Source organism: Tachysurus vachellii, chromosome 10, assembly GCF_030014155.1.
Source record: "Tachysurus vachellii isolate PV-2020 chromosome 10, HZAU_Pvac_v1, whole genome shotgun sequence".
Lineage (NCBI taxonomy): Eukaryota > Metazoa > Chordata > Actinopteri > Siluriformes > Bagridae > Tachysurus > Tachysurus vachellii.
Genome location: NC_083469.1, coordinates 12,258,634 through 12,273,117, shown reverse-complemented (window position 1 = coordinate 12,273,117; position 14,484 = coordinate 12,258,634). Strand labels below are relative to the sequence as shown.

Sequence of the window (14,484 nt, the reverse complement as noted above, 5' to 3'; positions counted from 1 at the left end):
TAAATTATCCTATAAAGTGAAAAATGATTCTTGCAAAATATCATGACTAAGACCTTCTCGGTTTTCACAGGTGTTTTTTATTGTGTCTCAGAATGTGAACCAAAACTTTTTTTGTGGCTTCTGTGTTTGAAACTCTATCTAAAAGGAGTCAATGAGTAAACATAGAGCACAAAGTGTGATTGTGACAAATGTGGAGGAGAGTACAATATCTTGTTTAAAATTGTTCTTATTTTAATCATTGGCTTGTCAGAGATTGTGTTTCTTGTTGTAATGGTATCAATGCAGCTGCTCACCACAGATGCACATCCTACTCATAGTGTAAACAGACACGGATAAAAAAAATATATAATAATAATAAATATAGTGAAAATTGCAAAATATTACACCCCAATTCCATTTTGCACATACAATTCAGTGATTTAATTACAGTATACAATTTGTAGATAACCCAGGTCACTGAACCCAATTTTTCACCCACCCTTTGAGGCCTGTTCGACGCACACTGTTCTATATTTTTCAGCGAGTGCTGTACAAATGGAATGTAAGCAGCGAGTTCAGCCAAGAAACTGTTATCTAGAACACACTAATGGATCAGTCAGTTGTGACTTGTCAGTGCTTTTCTAGCTTTGGTCCTGGGAATGTGTTTGATAAAAAACATTTCTCTATGGCCCAGTAGGATGCAGCATGTAGACCAAAGGATGACAAAAGATTTTGAAGAGTAGATTTATACTGACAACACATGCACAATACTCCAGAGTTGTTATAGGACTTTAGTTTTAAATTTTTGTATCATGACCTGTAGAAGTTCTCACAATCTTTTCTTAATGAGACTATCATTGTGGTAACTGTGACAGCCTAAAGCTGGCGGTATACTTCAACTGAAAAATGAACCACCCAGTTGTCGGTAAACTCAAAGAGAAATAGGTGTTAAGTATTTCTAGGACACTGTAGCGCCTGCAGGAACAGAATGGCTTTGAGAAGGCTGGACTGAATTGAATTACTTCCAACTGAATGGAACTGAAATTAACCAAATATTTTTTTGTCTTCTGAATGTTCACTATATTGCTTTCCTGCCTCCTACTTTGCTTTCAGTACTGCATGCAGTATGAAATACTACATCAACTTAGGAAATTGGTTAATGTTCTAAAATGATGTAGTATTTCTCCACATTAGTATAGGACTACATTTAACAATAGCAGACGTGCTTTAATCAGTGTGTGGTGTGAAATGTGTTTGGCCTACTCTTTTATAATGTATGAATACCATCAGACAGTGATAACGTTTATTATTATTATTATTATTATTATTATTATTATTATTATTATTGTTGTTGTTGTTGTTGTTGTTGTTGTACCTTAAATGCCATAGTTCTGTACTAAATATTGCATAGTCCTAATATACATTCTGAGATAATTACATTTTTAAAATGATTTCAGTGGTTAATTGTATCAGGGACTGTTTACATGCGTGAAACCCACCATTAGCTTCAAAGCTAATTTGACTCTAATTTGCATATCCGATTACTTCCGGTTTTGTTAGCGCGCCTTTGACTTCTCCACCAATCAGTTTCACTCCTCTGACTTTTATCAACACGCTTATAATGAAAAGCCTCTGCGGCGTGAGGTTTTCGCGGCTTGTAAAGTAAATATGGACGTTTTTAAGTTTTTATTTCTGTTGTCGTCTTGTATTTTTGTGAGCACCGAGAACACGCACGTTCAAGAACAACTGTTTTTAAGTTCTCTCGGGCTTTCAAGTCGTCCCAGAGCGTCAATTCATGGCCCAGTGCCTTCAGTGTTGTGGAACATGTACAAGCAGGCTGAGAGAAAGCGCGTTCACGCGTCAGACGCATGCACAGTCCCAGAGTATGGAGTAAGAGGAAACATTGTCAGATATGTGATGGACCAAGGTGAGATTACGTGCTATTAACTTATCTTAGGCCTCGTGTGACCCGTTTATAAGCCAAATGTGATTAATAACCAGATCTGGTGTTTCCCAACAGGCAGGGTGATTGCTGGTTCCAGCAATGGTTGTCCCACGTGCGTGGAGCATCATTTGTACTTTAATATGTCTGTTCTGGAGGATGTTGAGCAGCTCTCTTTAGCCCAGTTGGAAATAAAGTTCAAACAGGACTCGTTTCCTGCGTCACGCACAGACCTCACCTTCAACATGCACGTCTATAGAGTTTTAAGGAGCGCGTTAAAAGGTATGGCTCATGAATCCAGCCGCAGGCTTCTAATCTCACAGTCTGTTCAGGTCACCCCAGGGACTATTCGCTTTAACCTGACCGATCTGGCCGAGTCGTGGAGAAGAAAGGGTAAAAACTACGGCATGGTGATGGCATTGCAGGCCACTCGTTTCAGCAACGAGCTGGACCAGGTCAGTGATGTGGAAATCTCGTATCAGGGTCACGTGGAGATGCCGCAGCTGATGGCGTCGCTTGTGGTCGTTTCTCTGAACCCCCAGCAGTGCAGATCACGAAAGAAGCGCAGCGCGTATTATTTACCCGTCACTCCCAGCAACGTGTGCAAACCTAGACGCCTCTACATCGACTTTAAAGATGTGGGTTGGCAGGACTGGATCATCGCGCCCCAAGGATACGTGGCTAATTACTGCCACGGTGAATGCCCCTTTCCTCTGAGCGAGAGCTTGAACGGGACAAACCACGCCATTCTGCAGACACTGGTGCACTCATTTGACCCGAAAGGAACTCCTCAGCCATGCTGCGTTCCCATCAAACTGTCTCCCATCTCCATGCTGTACTACGATAATAATGACAATGTGGTGCTCAGGCATTATGAGGACATGGTAGTGGATGAATGTGGTTGTAGATAAATAGCGGTTGTTTCTTTTATATGCATACAATAAACTTTTTTTTTTTTTCATTTAAAAAACCTTGATGTTTGTTGTACTTTTGCCCACACTGCATGCGTCATGTATGTTACCTATTTCGGTGTGTGTAAGACTCGGTAACCGCCACTGGCTGGCGCGCTCTGTCCAAACTCTATCCAGTGCACTTGAAATCACTAATCCCTCTTAAAAACACTAACCATTCCACGCTAGGTTAGGTAAATGTACATTATATGATCTTGAATGTGCCCAAATTAATATAATTCATACAGCCAATAAGAATAATATGACTAGGACAAAAAGCCAGCTTGTTTTGTAAAACTGTCTATAATGTACCGGAAACATGCGCCCCAGACAGCTAATAATCTTATTTGACAGCATGAATAGTGTTTTTTTTTTTTTCCCTCCTTTGCCCGGTTATGTGTTGGCTTGTGACATCACTGAGCAACAAAAAGACGCTTGAGCAGAGAAAGAGAGCAAGACTTCAATGAACTTGGCTACTGCACACTAATCTCCGTGCTTCTCTGGCTTCCTCTCTCTCGACCGTTCTCTAGTTTTTTTACAGCCCAAAAAGTATTTAAATTAACCTCACTAAGTCGAATAGGCTACATCAGTAAGGCGTACTCTTCATGGTTTTTAATGACGGACAGCTGAAAACATGTTGCACGAGAAGGCGCTCGGTGCTTTGGGACCTTTCCGGTTTCTGCATAACAGCTGTGCGGCGGTGGCGCGCTCTAAAATGAAAAACACTTTGTGAAACGGCAATAACAGACTTTAAAGGGGGAAAAAACGCGAGAAAAAGCTGCGTGCTTGGAGTTTCAGTAGGACTTCAGGGCTCATCAGATGCGTGTTGGAAAGGAACGGGACGCAGTAGTGGGCTGCGCACTGACTTCAGCTGGACTTTATCCTCAGAGCCCATTTGGACACACAGCACCTAGCACAGAACGACGCGACTTCTGTTCCATGTCTTATGTGAGACACTTTCTTGCGGATATTTTTTCTCTTTTTTTGTCGCTGTGGATGTTTCTCAGGATCCAAAAAGTTTTCGAAGTGAATAGATACGCTGAGTGGGAGATTTCTTGGGTTCTTGCTGCGCGTTTCTATTCTAAAAAGAAGTTTGGACGATGACAGACTCACAGTTACAGTCTCTGTTTACATCAATCAGATCCGATGAATTGACATTACATACAGATCAGTTAAGTGATTAATGAAGGATCAACGACGTTAAATGAAAATAAATACAAATTTTTGATAATAATAATAATAATAATGGCCAACTCGAACCGGAGCCGTGGAAGTGCGTGCCGTTTAGTGGCAGTTTGATCGCGCCGTCTTCTGCGCCTCGTCTCTCCATCTCGTACTGATCATGGTGCCGGTGTTCGCTTTGCTCATTGCGCAGCTTTTCTTCGGAGGCTGCTCGGGTCTTCTGCCGGAGATCGGGCGCCGGAAGAACAGCTCTTACCTCTCCCAGGGCGCGCTGGACGCTTTCGAACTTCGTCTGCTTACTATGTTCGGTCTGAAGCAAAGGCCGAGTCCGAGCAAGTCAGCAGTGGTGCCACAGTACATGCTGGATCTGTTCACCACGTATTCAGCCAACAACGCCGAGCAAAAGCAACACAAAGCGAAGAGCACAGTGGGCAGGAGCGCAGACAGATCCGCTAGTCGGGCGAACACAGTACGCAGCTTCCAGCATGATGGTAAGCCATCACACCTCACCTGAGCCCACTGATAAAGCTCAATGTCTTCATGCTATTAATACCAGGTGTAGATAGCAAAAACGCATTGTACTGTATTATACAAAGCGGTGCTTTGTCTTATGATCAAAACTTCTTAGTCTAAATCGTATCACTTCGGTGCATCTTCATTAGCAGATTAATTTTGTATCATGAATAAAAAATATTTATTATGGATTTGTATCTTATATTTAGGACACACTGAATATAAGTAAGTAGCATTTAGAACCTTGAACTACAGGAGTCTTGTTCTCCAGGAGTCTTGAGATCTAAATTTGGGATTTAAAGCATAGTGTTATGAGTAACCAGTTACTCTGTGGCAGTAAGTATAAACGAACACTCTGGAAAGTAACTAGAAATGAATCAATGAATCATAGACCATATTATTCACTACGTTACTTGTGCAACTGTGAATCATTTAGTGTACTTTTTCATATAACTTTGAAACAAGATTTGTGACTAAGAATGTATCACCTTGTTTATTTGCAAGCATGTACTCTAAGTATATTTTGATCTTTTCCAGAATCTACAGAGGAGCTGTCACATCACAGTGGAAAGACGACTCAAAGGTTCCTCTTTAATCTGAGCTCCATCCCAGGAGAGGAGTTTGTCACATCAGCAGAGCTGAGGATTTACAGGGAGCAGGTGATGACGAACAGTAGCAGCAACAGCAGTGCAGGGTACCATCGCATTAACATCCATGAGATCATCAAGCCTGCACTTTCTTTTAAAGAGCCCATTACAAGACTTCTAGACACTAGACTGGTTCAGCACAGCCTGAGCAAGTGGGAGAGCTTTGATGTGAGTCCTGCTGTCTTGCGGTGGACCACAGAGGGTCAAAATAACCACGGCTTTGTGGTGGAGGTGGTTCACCCCGGCACTGCAGATGGAGACTACAAGAGACATGTCAGAGTCAGCAGGTCGTTGCATGACAGCACAGACTCGTGGCCTCAGATGAGGCCGCTGCTGGTGACATTCAGCCACGATGGCAAAGGACACGTGCTCCACTCTCGGGAGAAACGACAAGCTCGAGGCAACAAGCCAAAGAAGAAACACAAAGCCAACTGCAGGAGGCACTCGCTTTATGTGGACTTCAGCGATGTGGGCTGGAATGACTGGATAGTGGCACCACCAGGCTACCATGCCTTTTACTGCCAAGGAGAGTGTCCTTTCCCTCTGGCAGACCACCTAAACTCCACTAACCACGCTATTGTACAGACACTGGTCAACTCAGTGAATAGTAACATTCCCAAGGCATGCTGTGTGCCCACAGACCTGAGCCCCATTTCCCTTCTCTATTTAGATGAGTATGAACGAGTGATCCTGAAAAACTACCAGGACATGGTGGTGGAAGGCTGTGGGTGCCGCTAAAGCACACGGACACTACAACACACTTTTGCAAAGACACTTTATCTCCCAGTACTACCCTTTATTTATGCTAAGTAAAGTTTTTTTAAGGATAAAAACACATATTTTGGAAAAAAAATATATAGAAATCTATATTTATGTCCACTAATGGGAAAATAAATATTTTAATTGGAGTTCAACTAATGTATTTTATGATGTACATTTCAATTAGTTTAAATTCAATTTACACACATGAAGTATATTGGTCAGATTTTGTATTTATTTCTATTGTAACCACTTTTAGTGAATAGGTTATATCTATTTATGTGTAATCAGGAAGACAAAAAAAATAGATTTGTAAAACGTTCGAACACCTTATATGGGTTTATGTGTCTCCGTTATGTGTCTCCACAAGACTTGGGCTACTCTGTGCAGAGCTGCTAAAGCCCGAAAGTGTTAAAGATGTGTTGCAGTTTCAGTTCCATCCAAACTATAGTGTAAAATGGAGTACTGAATATATTCAATAGAATGACACCATATAAAGCATTGGGCCTTTTGTTAAGTACTAAGCAGTGGTGAATGTGAATGCACTTATCTAGAAGCAATGTGACAGGTAGTTGACACTGAATCCTCAGGAACTTTGCTGATATGCATGAGATTCACACTATGAGTCTATGAAATCTACCTACAATATAGCCTTAAACACAATTGCTATCTATGTTCTTTTTGTCCTGATGCTTTGGTTCCTTAAAGGTTTCTTCTTTGCCCTTCTAATACCTTGTCAAGTCTCCTTAACTGAATATGTGATGTTCACAAGAATGCATAATAATTATTCTAATGCCTCGAATCTGTCAAGAACTGTTATACAAAGAAAGATGCTGTTGAAGTCAGCTTCTTTGTCTTTTACCAGAAAGAGTACACAATGCAACCCCATGCTGCTAGATATTATATATGTTATATATATTAGCAAATATTCTACTACAACAAATAACCCTCTGTTTTGTTTTTCTCATGTTAAATTAAATTGGCCAAAATTCCCAGTGTTCACTTACTTGAACTCAAATGTCAAACATGTATGAGGAAAAAAAATAAATAAACAACTCTTATCTAGGTGTCTTTAACAGGATTTATTGGCATTCAACACCAGTGAGGGTTGATAAAACTATTCTGGAACACTTTTCTTATTTTTAAACTGCATTTAGCTATGATCTCCACCCATTTCTCATTAACAGGGCAATGCAAATGGATGACCTGGGGTATGGAATGACTCTTGCCCTCCACACTGAATAAAATAACCAATGTAAAAGGTAACAGAACAAAAGCTTTATAAGCTTACAGCTAGGTTAAAAGTCAGAGGGATTTACAGCTCCACTTCTTTGATGATCGTAAAACGAGGTCTGTGGGAAGTCCTCTTTCTATGTCTTTTACAGCTTTTTTTTTTTTAAATGGAAAATGCTCCACTCGGTTGATAAAATGTCTTGACATATCAGTGTTTAAAAAAATTGTCCAAAGTTCATTAAAGGGTCAGCAACTGTATGGTTTCAGATAGTTCCACTATATCTAGAACACTCTTTTTACAGTGTGAGGAACCGGTAAACCCTACCTGTCAAGGTGTGTGCTGAAGTCTCCATACTGTATACGGTGTGTCTGCTCGTCCTCACTTACACAGCAATAAACTATCAATGTTTCAAAGTAGTGTGAACTTTATTGATCAATCCAGATGTGCCGTGAAGGATTTTTATGTTTCTCTTTGCATATTTATTGCGATGCCCTGCGACGTTTTAGTGATAAGGTGAAGATAATTTGTGTTGAGACCATGATAATTGTTGAGATAACAGCACAGGAACTTCCTAGCTCGTCTAGCCTGATGGCATAACAGATAATCACTGGCTTTTATTTGGCTCCAAGCCAGCTTAATGTAAACTGTCCTCTTCTCATGCAATGTTATTGCCCTGACTAATAACGTTATACTCGTAAGTATTTATAACAATATAAGTATTTATATATATAAATTATAAATAGAGATCGTATATATATATATATATATATATATATATATATATATATATATATATATATATATATATATATATATATGATGTATGATCATAATATATATATTTCTAATATACTGTATGTATGGCGCAGTATGGATTTTTCATTCAGAACTCTCTTAAGACTACACATGTGCACACAACACTGGCTTTGCTTGAGCTCCAGCAGGGCTTGATTTTGGGCAAAGGAGTTTGATGGAGGGAATTTGTCCTGAAGCCTCTCATTTAGCTCATAACCATGAACCAGGATCTCATCTGGACTGCATTTGCACTATAGGGGCCTGACCACAGCGCAAGGAAATCATAGACCCAAAATTGCTGTGCTGCAGAGTCAGTGGCCAAATGCTGGTATTTTTATTTACTTCAGGAGGCAACAAGTTAATTTATACGCATGCAAACGTTTAACTCTGAATACAGCTCACAAAAGCAGCAGCAGAAAATGTGTTCTTGCCTGTGAGGGCATTTGGGTCTTGCTAGTTTAATTGTTTGTTTTCATTGCTTAAGTGTATAAACTGTGCATGAGCCAGTGAGTGTGGAAACTCCTCTCTCATGCTACATTACAGGCTCTTGCAATAGCCTTTTTCTTTACTTCACTGAAGCAAAGGACAGATTTAAGCACAGCTGTGCTTTAATTCGGGAAGATAGTCATTGCAGGTTGGTTGGCCAAATGAATGTTATAGATCCGTTATGCTATTCAATAATTAATCCTGTTGTGCGCATACAAAAGCAAACATCTTATGAATGCTTATTGTGAAGGCCAGAATGGACTCCAAAAATGTAATATTATAGCCTTCGGATGTGACAGCTAAAGCTCATGAATGAACAGGATGAGCTATTCTGCATCCTAAACAAATTTTTGGTCAGTCATTCAACCATTTTGTACTGTGCAAGTCTTTTTTTTAAGAGGATGTTTTCAATGGTACCTGTTTACATTCCAGTGGTTGCAGCAAGGTAGTTGGTTTGCTAAGCAGCGTCTCCAGGTGCAGAGAGATTGCCGAGGTAATTACAAAGGAAATTCCCTGACCACAGTGACAGTACTTCTATGACGAGCTCTTACTGTGTCATTTACCTATTCTCCCACATAAGCCCTCAAATACCATCCTTCACATGAGTCAAAGCCTCTTGTGAAGATGCGTGTTTGCTCTCTGAACACGCCCTTGATCTGGGTTACTGGAAGAATCATTGCTGCAGAGGGAGTTGAGTAATGACAGGATTCTCTGATTGAAAAAGTTGTAAAAAGGCAAAAAGTATAGCATTGGTATTTTGGTAAATGGCGTTTTCAGTAAGTGGTCTTATCTGAGAAGGCCAAGTATGTAAAGTATTTAAAAAATCGATTAGGAAATATATAGATACTATAGTGTAGTAGGAAGTTTGAGACTGAGACATAAACGCCCGTGATTCATTGCTACATTCAAAACTTTGCATGTACATATCCTTTGATGTCGCTGTCTCTTTCTATCCTGTCTTCAGTGCTTTAATTTACTTCCAGGATTTATCTTTGGGATCACATTTCATTACAATGTGCTGCAATAAATATACCAACATCTTCAGCATCTGTAAAATGTTATTCACAAAATAACAGATTATTTCACTTATGTTACCCTGAAATATAGCGCCTGTCATTAAAATCAGACCAGTATGTTGTGTGCAATGCCTAGGAAAAACAACAATTTGTGAAATGAAAGTAAACAGAATTCAACGCCATGGTAACCCATTGCAAGAAAATAAATAATGCATGCATCCTTTTTTGTCCTTTTACTACTTTACTTTTTTAAAATAAACTGTCACATCTCCTATATCCCTTTTTAGTACAAACAAATGATGTCACTGCACTGTCATGGGAACCTTGAAGACAGTGACTTTGTAAAGATTGCAAAAAAAAAAAGCCATAAGTTCAAATAAAGCCGCTGCTTGCCACCAAGAAGGTTCCAGCCCCAGAACTCCAGCAGCGTAAGCCTCGGCACAAGGCTAGCAACAGGAGTCCTCCACCAAAACATGCTCCTCAGTCTCAGCTGCATCTGTGTAAGATGCTACAGAGCTGTAATTTCATGTGCCGCTGGCTGTATCCGTGAAGATTTATTTTGTGTAAATACATGCTTTACTTCCTCCAGATCCCACCAGCAGATGGCAACCATTAGTCCATCTCAGTTTAAACAAAATAAGGGCTGATATAAATACTTTGCTGACCACTTCAACGTGTGTGATCAGACTTCTGTCTGCAGGCCATTGCTCCAATTGAATATGAAGAGAGTCCTACATGTAGGGAGTGTCTGAAAATAACTTAAAATGCAGCGTAGCTAAGCTCTTTGCATGCTATAGCTGAAGTGCTACAGGGATTTCATTGAGTCAAAAGGGCATTCAGTAAGGGAGTGTGGAGATTTGCTTTGTACTTTGTTTTCTTTCATTTTCTGTCTAAAAATAAATTTAATACAATGTCATGTGCCAATAAAATGAAAACATACATCTAAAATATTTAAGGCACTATAAATACCAAACTTACAAGTGTGATGATTTGGCCATGCAGAATAAACATAAAGCCATTGAGCTATGAAGTAAAACATACAGTGAATAATGAGGATGCTTATATTTGATATATTTTTTTACAAAGCTAAATTTTACACTTACTGTATCTAATGACATGATTATTTCTTGCCTAACAGACTCCTTTATTTCTAGGCAATTGTGCCGTTTAGTGCATCATCAGGTATCACCCACCATTCCTTTTGGTGGATGTAAGCAGTGTTGCCAAAATCATCCCAAATCATGACCTTTCAATACTATCACCAAAAATGTTCCTGTAGTCAATAAAACCAATCCAGTTTCAAAATTGTACTGGTAGACATCATGACAACTTTTCGATCATTATGTCTCAGGCACCCTGAAAAACCCAGACCAAAGATGGCAACATGGATAACCGCATGGATAACCTACAAATCACCATAGGTTTACTGTGGTTTGTACCATACAGGCAGCCGAAAGATGTTTTTTTTCCTGGATGCAGTAAAAGAACAGTTTACACTCCATTTCCTTCATTAAACTTCTGTTTTGTATAAGAAACCTAATACTCTAATGATGATCATCCTCAAGTTCTTTTAACACTTTTAGGACTTCTTGCGTTTATAATATACGGTTAGAGAAATGGAATGATTTATAATCACACTATTCAGCATCATCCAGATGAGGATGGGTTCTCTTTGGAGTCTGGATCCTATTGTCACCTCTGTCTCAATCATAAAAATTAATACTTTATATCTGGATTTCTTGGTGTCAATGTCCATTATTAAAAGCATCATATCAATATAACTGAATTGAAATGAAATTGCTTGTAATCATTAGATACCAATATGCTAATACGAAAACTTGAAAACAAATGAAGTTGTTTCTTAAAATGTGTACACGTTTATAGGATCATTTTTACCAAGAGCTTTTTAATTGATTATTATTAAGGTACTTTGTGAATCTTGTCCTGATCTACAGTCCCTGGCTTCTTTGAAAAGGCCCCTTATTATTAGCCAATGGTGGCAGGGATGTCAGGCTCTCAGCTGTGCATTCTGCAATAGTGTGAGACTCACAGCTGGAGGTGGCTCTGGGAAGAATGTTAGCACGGTCCACCCTCTTTTTGTGCCCTATTACTCCAAGTCCGGAGGCACACTGAGGGAGTGCACAAGATCAGTTTTCCTACTTTTCAACAGCTACCCACTCCTTCCTCTGCCGGGAACAATATAGAAGTGCTTATTGTTAAATAAGTCCTAGTCTGTGCTTAAAACCTATTTAAACATTTATTTGGGTTTTAAGTGTCAACGTCTGTGCATTAAAACTGCTGATCTCAACAGACACATTACCTGTCCATCAGACTAAAGCAGGTACAGATTGTTGCCTGTAATAAAATAAGCATTTTAACCAAAGGATAGATTACTTAGAAGTAATTGCTTTTGCTTGCATTCTAATAAATATAAGAAAATCTTACTTAAAGTAATTTACATAAATGTACTAAAAGTTTTATATTGATTATTAAAAACACTACACACATATAAAAAAAAAATAAGATGCTAGTTGGCTAGAAAGCTCTTTATGTTAACTAGTCCTCTTGGGCTAACTGGATTTGTGAATTTATAATCCATGTGTGTGACTTTACATGTTAAACTCATTTTGTTTCATCTCAATTTTCTTCGCAGTAAGCTTCAGACTCAGTCAATCTTTGTGTCCTTTGCTAAGGAAGTGGTAATAATTCTAAATGCTTTAGGTTTTTTTTTTCTCTGGGGTATTTTAATGGCACACTTGAGTGACTTATGGAGAGTCCATCTGGGCCCACTGTTTTATTAGCATTTACTTGCCTCATTTAATTACATCTGCCTGATGAGACAACCTTGGCAACGGGAATTAGAGAAGCCTGTTTGGTATTTAGTATTTGCATCAGTTACATTACTAGATAATATATTGTATTTTTTATTATGAAGCTAATTCAGTATGATTAAGAAGAAATTTTGTTCACAAAATTGGTGAAATTAATAACTGTATTTAAAGTAATCAGCACTTAATGATTTTCTTTGCATGACGTTTAATTAATTGCGTTTCTAAATGTTTAAGTCTGAACAGTAACACTTCAGATACTTAATCCAAGCATTTAATTTCTTTCTTTACTGCTGCTAAAAATCATAGAAGTAGAGAAACAAAAAAGCAGAGCTAATATCAACCCAGTTCAAGTACAAACTCTCAGAAGATTATTTTGAGAATATTTATAATAAAAGGAAAGTCAGCTTGGCATTTTTAAAGAATTATAAGAGAAATCCGAGAAACTGTTCTTTGTGCAGAATTCTATTTACTGTATATTCACATGCTTGTATATGTGTAGGAATGTTTCACAGAAACAGACGATGCTAGTGATACTGGAAAGAGAAAAAATGGCCTTTTGTCTGGAGGTTTTGCAGAGCCAGCCTACGAGAAAATTCATGGCTCAGAGATTTAAGAATAAGCTGATTTATTCAGCTGAAAGGATTTTTATCACAGCTGAACAAATCCAATCACTAAGCGTTAGGGTCATTTTATTCTTGAAATCTGGAGACCACTGAGAACTTTGTGGTGGACTGAAAAGCGTTGAGGCTGACACGCACAAAGCTTTCGTCATGCTTGATTCAGTATCTAAACTGATTCTGGCAAGGGACTGATCATTAGAACAAGGTTAATTAGGTTTGGATTCTGAGAAGAACAAACCTGTTATTGCCATGCTGTCATGCCATTGCTTTTGAGGTTTTAGAAAACTTTCATGTTTGAAACCTGAAGAAAGATTCATGAAACTTTACGTTTGTAAACCTTTAGTTAAGCCTTAAGAGTTTAACTACAATCAGAGCCGATCGGCCCTATACGCTCACTAAGTTGCGTAGGGTCCCGCAGTGCAGTGCTGACAGTGCATCTCCTGGCCTGTCTGTCATACAACAATTTATTGCGTGAACATTCGAGTGAATAAACGCCCAAGGGAAACGGTGTTTATAAACGGCAGCTCGATAACCGCGCCGCGCGCTTTCCAGCAGCAACATGTTTGGTGACCAGTACAAAAAGTACCGTGATAGCGCACCTAAATGACATTGTTTATAGTCTCTCAATCAAGGTTACAACAACGTTAATGCAATATGGAAACCAATGGATTTACATTGGAATGGGCATAATGCCAGGTCAATATGAATGCACATCCCTCAGTAAATAATAACCATCAGGGATCAAGTATTGCTCTCATGCATACTATAAAACACAGTGATACGGTATGGCAAGCCATTTTAGCTTTTATACATTCACATGATATGGATATTTTTGATATCAAGAATTCAGTTTTCAGTACTTAAAATGTAAATATTAAGTGTGATTTCTAGTAGTAACCATATTTTTGATATCAGGAATCACATTTTACACTAGTAAAAACATAATTTATGATATCTGCTATTGCATATTCACTAGGAGCAAACTTTTTTAAAAGGAGGGAGGTTTGTAGTGGGAGCAGTGGGGTGTGAATGTGTGGCAAATGGTTTACATGGCTCACGGGTCAGGTAGGATGGCCCCAATGCAGAATTTTGCTTAGGAGGTCATCGGTTCTGACTACAAGAAATTAAAGGAGAAATTAAACTCTGATCTTTTTTTTTGTTATGACATTTAACACTGATATTTACTGACATTTACAAGCTACTCATATCCATGACACTAATCATTAGTATATTGAGAAGAGCTGTAGAGCTAATTTTGGACTGTGTGTGTAAATGCTTCATTTCCTAATTGCCGTAGCTCAGTAGTGATGATGTGGTTGATTTTTCCTTCAAAGAGAGAGATAGACTGAAAGTGAGAGAGTCAATTGAGAGAAGATTATATGTCTTTGTAGTCAATGCATGACATAACCTTTTTAATTTAGAACATACCAAGGTCATAGGCTTCCTATAATAACTTGGAAGTAACCAAAGACAAACAGAAACCTTTAATCTGACTTTCAAAAATAGGGCGCTGGCTGATCAGCCACCTTG

At 38.8% G+C, this 14,484-nt stretch overlaps 2 protein-coding genes across 2 annotated transcripts; both read left to right on the top strand.

Moving 5' to 3' along the window:
* The first annotated feature begins 1,594 nt into the window (after window positions 1-1,594).
* gdf3 (growth differentiation factor 3) lies at window positions 1,595-2,875 on the top strand. The gene is made up of 2 exons (XM_060879141.1): window positions 1,595-1,906; window positions 2,000-2,875. The coding sequence occupies exons 1-2, from the start codon at window positions 1,648-1,650 to the stop codon at window positions 2,830-2,832; spliced, it is 1,092 nt and encodes a 363-aa protein (XP_060735124.1). The 5' UTR covers window positions 1,595-1,647; the 3' UTR covers window positions 2,833-2,875.
* A 436-nt stretch (window positions 2,876-3,311) lies between these two features.
* On the top strand, window positions 3,312-7,619 carry bmp2a (bone morphogenetic protein 2a). Its single transcript, XM_060879489.1, has 2 exons — window positions 3,312-4,544; window positions 5,104-7,619. The coding sequence occupies exons 1-2, from the start codon at window positions 4,214-4,216 to the stop codon at window positions 5,949-5,951; spliced, it is 1,179 nt and encodes a 392-aa protein (XP_060735472.1). The 5' UTR covers window positions 3,312-4,213; the 3' UTR covers window positions 5,952-7,619.
* The last annotated feature ends 6,865 nt before the right edge of the window (window positions 7,620-14,484 follow it).

What these genes read in the sequence shown, in the direction of transcription:
- gdf3 (XM_060879141.1), top strand. Translation starts at nt 1,648, where the DNA reads ATGGACGTTTTTAAGTTTTTATTTCTGTTGTCGTCTTGTATTTTTGTG. An exon ending in CAGATATGTGATGGACCAAG is followed by an intron (nt 1,907 to 1,999) that starts GTGAGATTACGT and finishes GTTTCCCAACAG; the next exon opens with GCAGGGTGATTGCTGGTTCC.
- bmp2a (XM_060879489.1), top strand. Translation starts at nt 4,214, where the DNA reads ATGGTGCCGGTGTTCGCTTTGCTCATTGCGCAGCTTTTCTTCGGAGGC. An exon ending in ACGCAGCTTCCAGCATGATG is followed by an intron (nt 4,545 to 5,103) that starts GTAAGCCATCAC and finishes GATCTTTTCCAG; the next exon opens with AATCTACAGAGGAGCTGTCA.